Raw genomic sequence first — 12,034 nt, forward strand, 5'->3', positions numbered from 1 at the left:
TTCGATGGTGCAGCTGTCTATCACTACGACCGCAGAAGTGTCATTGACTCGTGCCGGCACCATGCCGGATCTCTTCTTGCGTCGCCGTCTATCCGGGGCGCCTCCATGCCAATGACTGATGAGAAAGAGATCTTCTCCAATGCCTCAGCCGGCGACCACTCCGATATGTCGCCGATACTAGATATGTGCTCAAGCCATTGCTTGATGGGTCGATATGAACGATTGTTCGATACTCGCGCGCTGCAGCCTGCCTGTCCGCATTTACCGCCCGTCGCAGCCAGCAAGGACGACGGTAGAAACTTACCTGGTCTTCCTGGTGATTCTCAAGAACCTGCTGCCCGGCAAGTCCATCCCCATCGCAGCGCCCTCCTCCTACTGGTACCTCAAGCAGTACCCCATCAAGGGCATTGCCAAGGTCGTCGACTACATCCGCCCTGATCCGTGAGGGGGACGAGAGTTAATACCATGAAAATATAAGTTCAAATAGTCAAAAACGAATTTAACAATTAAAAAAAGCGAGACGATCTTATCTAGAACGGATTTAATACTTTAGGGGAATAATTCGATCCTTACATCTAAGACGGGACATAAGCTTTGTATACCTGAAGCGCACTCTCGACACACTGCACCAGGCCCAGAAGGGCCGTCAAGATGAGAACCAAGATGGCCACCCAGAAGGTGTACCACTGGAAGCAAGGGGACTGCGCTACGGTGACCCCACAGGGTAAAAATGGCCCAAAACTAGCTTTAGTTTTCTGAGATTAGACACACGCCCACCCTCTATCATACATCAATTCACACGTTTCTGGCCGCCATCGTCTACTTTATCTCTGGACTCCGTTGCGACGGTCGTACCACCACTGTGAGAGCGTCCCCGGCGTCGCGTCGTCGTAGGCCTGCTTCAGGATGACCAGGCGGTCCCGCCAATACGTAAAGTGCTCGATCTGGCGCTCCTCCATCTGCAGGTTCCCGCAGTGCGCCAGCCTCGCGTCGAGGACCCGGTCGACTTCTCTCTTGCGGCCTAGCCATTTCCCTCCTCGGGTGCGCTTCCGGCCGAACTGTGCTTCGGGAAAGAGCAGAGCCAATGTACGCAGGGTCTCGTTGATCAGCCCATCTGGAAAGAGTGCGTTTTGTCCATCGTGATGCTGGTATTCCAGGAAGCAGACGTGGTGGAAAATCAAAAGCTTCGAGTCATCCTCGACCAGCAGAAGGTGATCCGCCAGGTTGTCGGTGAAACAGACGTCGATACCCCCTATCTTTTCAATGCTCCAGGCATGGAACGATTTGGGCAACCGCACCCGGTCGCAGTTCAGGACCGGGGGCTTGCCGAAGTAATCGGCCAGATACTCTTTCAGGGAGCCTTGATTCCACGCGAGACATCGGCGCGGCATGATCTGACCCCTCGCAATCCCGAATTTCATCATTGAGATAAGCCGCAATGCCAGATTGATGGGCACTTCGACGTCTGCCTGTACGGGGCCAACACCCTGAGGCCCCTTTCCCTGCAGCTGAGCCAAGACCTCAAGGCGGGGCTTGCCAGCTTGGATTCGTTGCAGCAGACCTAGAATATCGGCGGTGCGTGTTGGTCCCATCATCAGATGCCATTGCTTGGTGTAGTAATCCAGGTATGCACCGTGATCCATTTCAGAGCTCGGGTCGCCATTGAAAAGCTCCTTCCCCAACGGCCGCCAGGCCTGACGGACTAGCTCCAGTGCGTCCCTATCCATGGGGAACGGTGCAACAACACTACGACGTAGCTAGATAACGCCCTCGTGTCGGCTTATGAGACCGTGGTTCTCGGATCTTAGATCGTTTGGGATGGCTGTAATGGGATAACCGGTGATAGTTGGATAGCTGGCGATGGACTGTCTACTGGATAGACAGTGGAATAGCCGGGGATGGTCTACTGGTGATCAGACTAGCCGTTTATTACCATGGCTAAATCAACACAACTTTCGAGTATGCCAAGTAGGAAACAGCGAAGTATATGGTCAGATATAATAGTTGAGATAGGCTCTGTGTTAAAGCCAACGGGGCATACTTGAAATACCCTATGGTTAGGTATGGCCAGTCGCATGATTGCGTTTCATTTTCCACTGCTGAGGAATGAAAGAACAGAGCACCGTTTCTCGGCACAGCCCCCCAGCACGATGCTACAGGTGGCGCCCGTTGACCAATGATGTCTGCATCGAAGCTGTAGCAACTCCAACTATTTGATTCTCCACCTCCAAGCATCGTCCCCCAGCCTTCCGTAGTCTGATGCAACACCGATCTACCCCGCGAACTGTTGGTTATGCCGTTGACCAACAGCTCCTTCCTCCCTTTCGCCAGTTCATACGGTTGCTCCTGGATCCAGGAATCCCAACACGCATGTCGTGAGTCTATGCGGTAACGTAAGACTCATCATTTATTGTCTGTCACTACCTCCTTCCGTATCCTTAGAATGCCATTTCCCCGTGTGCCAACCTTTGGCAAGAAATGGGCCAGCCCTGAGCTATCTTGCGGCACCCAGATCATGACCACCAGGCTTGGGTGTGCAAAGCGTGCCTGGTGGGCGCATGGAGCAGCCCTCGAGAAGTTTGAGAAGGACATCGAGCCCCTCATCGGAGCGACGCTGCGGAACATCGAGCTAAGGTATACCGAAATCTACTATCGGCTATACATGATTGGGAAGCGCGCCGAAACGTCAAGGCCGATCATAATGATCTGCTGCACCGAGCCTCGAGTGAAAAACGATGTCGAATCAATCATCCGTCAAAGCGGTGTCCTCAATGAGTACCCTGAGTTTGGTCTTGGAGCGTGTGCCTTACCATTAGAGCAACCTACGCCTGCCAGGCCTTTGGCTGAGCCTGAGGACGTGGCAATGACAGATGGCGACGATTCTGATCTGCTAAATGGGCTTCCGCCAAGAGACACGAGTGCTTGTCTTGCAGAGGCCCCGTTAGGTAGCAAGATCGCCATCCTGGATGAAGAGGGACAGCATCAAATCACCACCGGTGGGATAGTCGTACAAGCTGGGCGTCGTTTTTACCAGATGACAGCCAAGCACACCCCTGAACGCATCAATTCTAGAATGGAGCCCGCTAAAGATCTTGACGAATGCCATTTCGATGGGCAAAGTGACAACGAGGAGGAGGACGAAGAAGCAGATTGGGATGCCACAACGCATGGGAGCCGCACCCCCACTAACTCACCTCCTCTGCCTTGGGCCGAAGATCACCACTCCGAAAGTAGCAACAGCCAGGGTTCCAGTCAATCGTCTCATCCAGTTGACTTGAGACCTACGGAGGGACAGCTGGGCAAGCTGGAAGAACCCAGTGATCACGGACACATGCAGGTTGTGTCTTCCGGTCTAGAGTCCATCCTCAGGGGCGATGGACTGGACTCCGGGCTCGACTACGTTCTCTTGCCGCTTGATGGTGGTGACCCAAAAGCAGTGAACGAAGTCAAATTGCGAGATCCCGCTCGCTCACCCATTCTTCGCGTTCCATATGCGGTAGAGATACCCTCACGGCAATGTAGAGTCGTAGCAGTCACAGGGTCTAGTGGGGTTCTTCATGGAGCTTTGCTTCCAGGGGCAACCTACTTGCGTCTCGCGAATAGTGCTGCAGTCCAAAAACTCCACGTTATCCAGTTACAAGGCGCGGTGGTCGAAGGAGATTGCGGATCTGCCGTGTTGGATGAGCGATCAGGTGGATTCTACGGACACATTGTAAGAGGCTGTCCGTATACAGGGGTTGCGTATATTTTGTCGGCTGTAGATATCTTTCATGGCCTACAAGAACGTTTTGGAGCGGGGGCGGTCCTGATCACCCCGCCCCCCATGGACGATGCAGTCAACATCGGGGTCTTCAATGATATACGTAAACGGGTTATGGAACGGCGCCAGGACGACATACCCAGTACACTCGGTGGGTTTGGTGTTATACTACTCTTTATGGACCAAAACTCTTTACTAACCGTTCTCAGATGCCCAAAGTGGTCATACCTCTGTTTCCTCTACATACCCTGTAAGATATGGCGCAGCCCAAAGCTTCTATCTATCCTTCGGATCATTGCTGACTTAAATCTCGACTAGAGTGCCGATAGTACTGAGGATACCGAGAGTACCGAGTTGACCGAGAACACCCAGAGTGTCAGGAGCGAGATATCGCCAGGTACAAAGGCTACTCTCTTCACGATTCGGCTTAGCAAAACCACCCGGATGTTTCTCGAACAAGGAAAAGCCTGGGATTTGATTTATGAAATTATACCACCAGATGCCATGGGCGTTCACCCAAAATACCGTCAAGAGCTACATTATTTATTCGAAGATCTGATGAACAGGCTGGTTTCACACGTGGAGCAAGAAGAGAAATCAGGCAGTAGCAATCAATCTGCTCCCTGGCAGTCTTCTTCTGTGTCAACCAAGCCGTCTCATTCGCCGGAGATCTGAGAAGCGAGCGTACTGACCGAGAGTATCAAATCTGCGCTGGTAAAGATTGGATGAGACCGGATTATTTGCATAGGAAATAAGAAATTGTTTCCAATCCCTTATCTTTAAAGAAGTGTAGATGGCCCAAAATATTAGCAACGTAGTTTATCCTTTTGATTCCATAGCCTTTTTGCTGTAGGTCGTAATAATCTCAGCCGGATATATTGAGTTCATGTAAGAGGTCTGCTGGGTTGGGTCGCCTGGCTGTTGTTCATTTCGTCTTCGAGCCCCAGACTTGGGACTGTGTTACCGAATGTACCTGATCTACGATGTGTAAGCTGCTTGCTATATGCTCGCTACATTGTACTGTCGCGTGTGATCGCACTGTTCATACTGGGAGCTCCGATAGCAAAGTCCTAGGACATATACCAAACGGCATACTCGGGACCAAGACGTGGGATGTGCGACATCCTCATTTGGGAAAATAAGCGCCGAGTCACCCTGAAGATGGGACAAACACCTGGACGCCGAAGATCCGGTGATACATTGGTCGAGTGTGCGCCGTATCGCCAGCCAATAACGGGCACAGAATGACTGCCAGTGAGTAAGTAAGCGTATTGATTCGGGGCATAAGCAAAAACTGGTCACTAGAGCATGATGCCATCGTCCCAAGGAGCTGAATGAGGTATTTGGGCCGAGGCAGAAAAAGCGCCACAGAGTCACGGAACAAGTCCTACAGCCTCAGCTGAGGAACACCTATCAGTTTGAAGGGGGTAGGGGTAAGACCGAAGTTAAACGGTCATCTGCCGCCGAAGTATTTCGGTTCAGCAGTTGTTGCATTGCTATTGGTACTTAGCATGCAACTGCGGCCGAAGAGGGGCTTTGCAAAGAGAATTTCCGCTAGGTTAGGGAATACGTTAAGATCAGCGGGGAGTACAGGGGCTATTGTTGGCAACTTGCTTGGTTTCGTTTCGCCTGCAGTGTAGATTGGGGAAACGATGCGGATGGGATGAGCCTGTCGGGCCCATGCTCCTGGGTAAATGGGGTCACTCCGGAAAGGGGGGCTGGGGGGTGAGAGACAACGACGACGTTGGGTCGTACTGTAGCAGTAGCACACGCGACAAGCCTCATGCATCTCGGGGGCGTACCAATGGAGCACACTCGTACGAGTGTTGCTTTCTTCCATGGCTTCTAGCGGCTTTCCGCTGCAGAAAGCGAAGGGCCATTAACACCCTTCGTTATGCACTGCCGCGTCGCTGCGTTGTTGCGTTGAGCTTTGCTTTCATGTTGTGCCGCGCATACGCGCAAAGGGAAGTGATTGATCAAAGTGGATGATAAAACAGAAAGCGACCCAGTCTCTTTCTGACTGCCGGTCTTCGTCATGCGCTTACGGCGCGCCGGGCCCTAACCGCAGCCAAGGCGCCAGCGTAATATAAGCTTCACCTGCCAATCCTGCCATGTAAGCTAAGCTCAAGATTGTTTGCTTCTTTCTTTCGCGTTGCGCCATCCCGCCGAGTCGGCCGATGGACATGCGATTCTGGCCAAGGCTGATTTGCGAGCACGAAAACATCACTCAACCTTGTCACAGACAAGCCCTGAAAGGTCCTGGGCCTACGATTTCCGGCATAGCGAGATGGGAAACAATTCCACTTCATACAAATAAATACCTACCGTCCATGAGATGTACCTAGACAAGCAGCTGAACAATCAGGTGGAATCCAGGGTTCAGCCTAGGCTGCCTAGGGTGCTGTGGTCTCCCGGCTCGAGTCCAATGTCCCACAATAAGACCCGTCCCGAAACTTGTGTGGCACTGATTGCTACCCCTCCCCTTCCCTCCCCACGCTCTCATATCATCTTGTCGGGTGGGCTTATGCTTACGATGCCCAAGAGATAGAGGCGTGGCTCCATAGATAGGCCTTTTCGGTGTGATTCGACTCCGGCTGCTGAGTATTCAATGTATACAGCTTCAAGGCATGCTGGTAGTAGACGCCAAGCTGATGTGTTAAAAACCAGAAAGGACAAGCAACGGCCAAGCAAGAAACAGGCGGGCCGGCTCTGGAAGCTTTGGATACAGCGACAACCGATCACTGGATGGGATAAACCATTGAACAGGGGAAAGGGAGAGATGATTGCTATCGTCGCGTGCTCGAATCGGGGTGCCTATTCTACAATTGGAAGCTGCAAGTAGACGACCGCGGACATCCCGGAAAATTGGAGGAGACCATCGAATCAAAGGCTTGACCAGGCCTCCCTTGTCCCTCGCCATCCATCTATCATGAACTGCATGTGTGAAGGAATGGTGGGTCTCCACGTCTCGCGTAAGAAGTAGGCAAGTATCTGTACTTGCATGCTGACGGGTGGTAATTCTGTCAGAAAATACATAGTAGGTAGGTTGAGATATTCGCAGAATGCCATGCCCCGTGGAATGTCAAAATGCCCAGCCTGTCAGCCGAGACTCGGGATACGTCAAGGCCCCGCACCCAGCAAATCCCCAGGAAGCTTGTTGGAGAGAAGCAACGAAACGCGCTCCATAGTGGGCACCAAGAACTACCCGGCCGCTATCAATTTGCTCCATTTTACAGGCTAGCGACCACTAAATAAACGTACCCCCAGGATGCTACCCCGTCCAATCAGCCCTGTCTCATCCACTGATAGCTGCTTGGCATCCCGCCGTACGAGTTCGCCCGCATCAGAAGCTCTGTAATTCACCCATCATCGGTCAATGGGATTCCTAGCCTTGGACTAGTTGGCCGAGCTGCTTGGGGATCTTCAGAACTCTGGGTGCTAGGTGCGGTCCAATTCGATTGATATACGGCCGACACTTTGCAAAAAGGAACACCGAACGAACTCTTGTCTTCAGCCCGTTGCAGCCCAGGCAGGCAGGTGGTGGTAACATTGGATAAATATATCGAGATAGCAAACCATGCCACAAAACCTAGCGGCCATTGGCCAACCACATCCTCGGAGAACCCTTATCTCTTCCTCTCGTCCCATCGTCTAAAGCAACCCCCTGTACGAGGCATCCATGGCCCAATTTAAGATATCGATACCTACCTCAGGATTCGGGACCGTGGGCGCAACATTGCATCTGGCGTTTCTCATGACGGCCGATCCAACTCCTACAATCTTACGATGAACATTAGCCGATAGATATGAACATGCTTGAAGGTGGTATTGCATCATAATTTCTGGTTTGGATTCACTGGGTACTGCTTTTGGCCAGAGACTTAGACACATGTTGGGAGGTAACTGTAGGAAGGGATGGAGGAGATCTTCGCTTCACGTGTATTTCATTTGGAATCAAATTCCAACTGCAAGGTTGACGTGAAGAAAAGTACCTGTACATGACTTGAATTGATGAAATTCTGCAGGAGGGTGGTGTCTGACCTCGAGCTCTCTGCCTAGTGCACACAATAGCATAAGCATAGCCCGGGTCTCGAAGGTCGAGCTTGCTTTCTTCCCCTCCCCCGCAAACCCCCTCAGCCGAGATTGGTCAAGGTCGTCGTCCTTTCGCTAGGATTCCTCTCACTTTGCATTGGTTGATCTGGATCACTACAGGAGCTCCTGTTCCTCAGCCGAAGCCAGTAAACAGTCAGTCAATAAATGAAGCACCTTCCCCCATCTGCCCGTCTGCCCGTCCCAGCTTGTCTTACCTCTTCTTGCCAAGTGCTTCACGAGGCATCCTCGTCTTGATCTCACCAGGGCTCTTGCTGTTCTCAGCACAGCTCAATTAGTCAATCCGACTAATACGACTTCAAATCCAGTCGAGCTTGGGGATCTTGGATACCTACTTAAGGTCGCAACTGCCTCCCATTGAACACCGAGAGAACCCATACGAAAAGAAGAAAACAGCTATTTCGGCCACTCCCTCTGCTGCCTTTCATCACCAAATACCAACAATATACCTATTGCTACCACAACATTTGCGCACCTCCTTTCCCTAGAGATAGACATCATGGCGGTAACAGACGAGTCAAAACTCGACACTCCCCCGGCCGAGAAGGATGTTGGCGTGCCAGGCTATACCACTGCCCAGACCGAGACGCAGCAAGAAGGCGCCGTCCGCTCCGACAACTTCTACACCCGCAACGGTCTCAACTTCGAGTCCTTCAAGAAGCGCGACTACGGCGCCGGCATTGTCGAGCTCGACCGCTCCATGCAGCCCCGCCACCTGCAGATGATCGCCATCGGCGGTTCCATTGGCGCCGGCTTCTTCGTCGGTTCTGGCGGTGCCCTCCACAAGGGCGGTCCTGGTTCTCTCTTGATCGACTTTCTCATCATCGGGTAAGAAACCCTCCGTTTTTGGAGATATGCGCTTCCGATATTTGTGTTCAGCCCTCTCTGCCTGCTTTGATTGTCGCGAAGCTCGGTACTAGCTGACCGGCATGACATCCTCTCATGTGCGTGACATGCTAACTCGGCTTTGCAGTATCATGATCTTCAATGTCGTCTATGCTCTGGGTGAACTTGCCGTCATGTATCCCGTCTCTGGTGGTTTCTACACGTATGCGACGCGCTTCATCGATCCCTCCTGGGGCTTTGCCATAGGCTGGAACTACGTCATGCAATGGGCCGTCGTCCTGCCTCTCGAGCTCACCGTCTGTGGTTTCACTGTCAGCTACTGGAATCAAGAGATCAATGTCGGCGCCTGGATCACCATCTTCTTCGTCGCCATCCTCGTGGTCAACATCTTTGGAACGCTGGGGTATGCAGAGGAAGAGTTCTGGGCCTCTTCCCTCAAGCTGATCGCGACCGTCATCTTCATCCTCATCGCCTTCATCATGGTGCTGGGCGGCGGCCCGAGTAAAGGTATATACAGCGAGTACTGGGGCGCTCGCCTCTGGTACGATCCCGGCGCCTTCAACAATGGATTCCGCGGTTGGGGTACCGTCTTCGTCACTGCTGCCTTCGCTTTCAGCGGAACCGAACTCGTGGGTCTTGCGGCCGCCGAGGCCCATAACCCCGTCGCATCTCTGCCCAGTGCTATCAAGCAGGTGTTCTGGCGTGTCACCATGTGAGCAATTCCCCTAATACCACACAACATGTCGCCTTTCACTAACACGCCCGTTATTAGCTTCTACGTCCTTGGCCTCTTGTTTGTCGGTCTGCTGGTTGACAGCCAAGACAAGAGACTTCTTGGCGCCGCCAACTCATACGCCGATATCACCGCCTCGCCCTTCGTCATTGTCGGCAAGAACGCCGGTCTCGATGGGTTCGACTCCTTCATGAACGTCATCATCCTGGTATCCGTCCTGTCCATTGGTGTGTCGGCCGTGTACGGTGGCAGCCGAACCCTGACTGCCATGGCTCAGCAGGGATATGCGCCCAAGATTTTCAGTTACATTGACAAGTCCGGACGCCCGCTGCCTTCCGTCGCCATCATTATCGCCTTCGGGCTGCTTGCCTACATCAGTGAGGCCGAAAAGGGTCAGGAAGTCTTCGACTGGCTCCAGGCCCTGTCTGGTCTGGCCGCTCTCTTTACCTGGGGGTCCATCTGTTACGCCCATATCCGCTTCCGCCAAGCATGGAAGCACCACGGTCACACCTTGGACGAGATCCCCTTCCAGGCTGTCGGTGGTGTCTATGGCTCGTGGCTCGGGCTCATCTTGATCCTGTTGGTTCTTGTAGTGCAGTTCTACACGGCCATCTGCCCCGTCGGAGGCGGTTACAACGACGCCGCCGGCTTCTTCAAGGCATACCTGGCCCTCCCCGTGCTCCTCGTCTTCTGGGCCGGCGGCTTCTTGTGGAAGCGCACCGGTTGGTTGACCATGAGCCAGATCGATGTGGACTCAGGCCGTCGCCCGCTCGATTGGGACGAGATCAACGCCTATCGCGCGAAGCAGGCGGCCTGGCCCATGTGGAAGCGGATTCTGAAGATCTTCTTCTAGGGCGGAGATAGGGATGGATGGGGTAGTGGATGGTGTCTTCGAACCTATGAACCTTCGCATCTCCATCAAATGCTTTTATGTTCTCGTTGTGGACATGCCCGATCGTCGTGCCTTGGAAAAGAAGGTTGGTCATGTGTTGGATGTAGTAATCAATGATACCACTTTGCTAAGGTTTTCTGTCCGCTGTTTCGTAACAAGTAAAACATGCTCGTCTGAGGCGATACACAGTGGTTTTGACCTAGGCTTTTGATGTTGTGAGGCGAGAGGTAGAGTAAGAAGATAATCTCTCTCGTTTGGTTACATAGGTAGAGCAGTTGGCTTGTTGGTAGTAACCAGGACCAACGCACCCGTAGTATGTAATACGCCGAGGAGCGAGGTCGTAGGATGACCAACATAACAAGCGCCGTCTGACGCCGTCGCACTCCGATTGGGTCACATACCTACCTGCTGTTTGTTCAACTCCAGCCTCAAAGTCAAAATCCGCTATTAAAAAGGGGGTTTACGTAAATTCTCGGCCTTCAAGTTCCGAATATATTGACACAGGTTCATCTCGGATGATACCTATTGATACGAGATGAGAATGTGTACATACGAGCTTTCTACAAGTGCTCGCGATGAATAGCATACTACCATTCATACACGTATGTGTACCTCGGTACAGAAATGCCCCCAAATGCACAGTATTACTCCTTTACTCCTTTACTCCGACCCTCATACCCCCTAGTCCTACCCCTGTTCCGCCGAAAACGTAAAAGTCGCGAGTATATGCGGCAACGGCCCCCAAATCGCACCCGCCTCTCCTCCTCCAAACCCCGATAAAGTTCCAGTTTTGCCCTGCTGTTGCTGTATCGCCGCCGCCTGCTCCGCCAACCACCTCCCCCACTCCGCATCCGCGAGCGCCCAGTCCCCCGGCGCCGCCGACGGGACCCGCCTCCCCATATCCCGGCTGCCGGCCCAGAACTGCGTCTGCCGCAGCCGTTCGCGCAGGAGCTGCCGCCGCGACTCGGTGTACTCGCGGCATGCGGCCATGAGCATCTTGCGCTGGGCGCGCTGCTGGGTCGCGGCCATGGCCATGGCCGCCGTCGTTTCGGGTACGAGGGGGACTAGCGGGGAGGAGGAGGAGGTGTCGTCCATTTCCATTTCCCACATGATGGTGCGGATGAGCTCGAGTTCTTTCTTGGTGGTCTCGAGGTCGAGGCGGAGGGCGGATTCGGTGTCGGATAGCCAGTCGCCGCCATTGTGGGTGGTGTTGGGGTTGGTGGTACTATTATTGCTGCTAGTGCTGCTGTTGGTCTTATTGGTGCTGCTGTTGCTGCTGCTGAGGGTGATGGACTTCTTCTTGTCGGTCGGGGGTCGGGGGAGTGGAGCGTTGGGTGGGTCGCCTATGGGCTTCCCGAAGGAGTACTTGGCGGCATTGGTGGTGGTCGTCGTGGCGGCGCCACCAGGCCCGGCGTCGCCGCTGCCGCGGCTATTCGGGGCTGCAGTTGAAGAGGAGGAGGCAGAAGGGGGAGGAGGCGCAGAAGGTTTGGCGAAGGAGAGGCGTTGTGGCGTCGGGGTGGTGCTTCGCTTGGTCCCGACGCCGACGCGCTGGCGGCGGGTCAGGGATGGGGCCCGTTTCTCAGCTGAGGCCGGGGGTGGTGGTGGTATCGATTCGGGATATTGCTGTTGATTATGTCGATCCATCGTGTGCTAGGTATGTGGGTGTGTGGATTACTGTACTGCCGAAGACGAC

The 12,034-nt window shown here is 53.5% G+C and overlaps 5 protein-coding genes across 5 annotated transcripts; 3 read left to right on the forward strand and 2 right to left on the reverse strand.

Annotated features, from left to right (window-relative positions):
* Positions 1-214: 214 nt before the first annotated feature.
* Positions 215-728, forward strand: PG997_000259 (uncharacterized protein; the record flags this gene model as incomplete). Its single annotated transcript, XM_066804574.1, has 2 exons — positions 215-441; positions 593-728. The coding sequence occupies 2 exons, from the start codon at positions 215-217 to the stop codon at positions 726-728; spliced, it is 363 nt and encodes a 120-aa protein (XP_066674347.1).
* A 96-nt stretch (positions 729-824) lies between these two features.
* Positions 825-1,727, reverse strand: PG997_000260 (uncharacterized protein; the record flags this gene model as incomplete). The annotated part of the gene is made up of 1 exon (XM_066804575.1): positions 825-1,727. The coding sequence occupies one exon, from the start codon at positions 1,725-1,727 to the stop codon at positions 825-827; it is 903 nt and encodes a 300-aa protein (XP_066674348.1).
* Positions 1,728-2,443: 716 nt separating this feature from the next.
* Positions 2,444-4,435, forward strand: PG997_000261 (pngase family; the record flags this gene model as incomplete). Its single annotated transcript, XM_066804576.1, has 2 exons — positions 2,444-3,712; positions 4,079-4,435. 2 exons carry the CDS (start codon positions 2,444-2,446, stop codon positions 4,433-4,435), a joined length of 1,626 nt encoding a protein of 541 aa, XP_066674349.1.
* Positions 4,436-8,369: 3,934 nt separating this feature from the next.
* On the forward strand, positions 8,370-10,302 carry PG997_000262 (amino-acid permease inda1; the record flags this gene model as incomplete). The annotated part of the gene is made up of 3 exons (XM_066804577.1): positions 8,370-8,698; positions 8,844-9,428; positions 9,489-10,302. The coding sequence occupies 3 exons, from the start codon at positions 8,370-8,372 to the stop codon at positions 10,300-10,302; spliced, it is 1,728 nt and encodes a 575-aa protein (XP_066674350.1).
* A 726-nt stretch (positions 10,303-11,028) lies between these two features.
* PG997_000263 (uncharacterized protein) lies at positions 11,029-11,985 on the reverse strand (the record flags this gene model as incomplete). Its single annotated transcript, XM_066804578.1, has 1 exon — positions 11,029-11,985. One exon carries the CDS (start codon positions 11,983-11,985, stop codon positions 11,029-11,031), a length of 957 nt encoding a protein of 318 aa, XP_066674351.1.
* Positions 11,986-12,034: the final 49 nt, after the last annotated feature.

This window comes from Apiospora hydei, assembly GCF_038363865.1.
Source record: "Apiospora hydei strain CBS 114990 chromosome Unknown utg000002l_segment0_segment0, whole genome shotgun sequence".
Taxonomy (NCBI): Eukaryota; Fungi; Ascomycota; class Sordariomycetes; order Amphisphaeriales; family Apiosporaceae; genus Apiospora; species Apiospora hydei.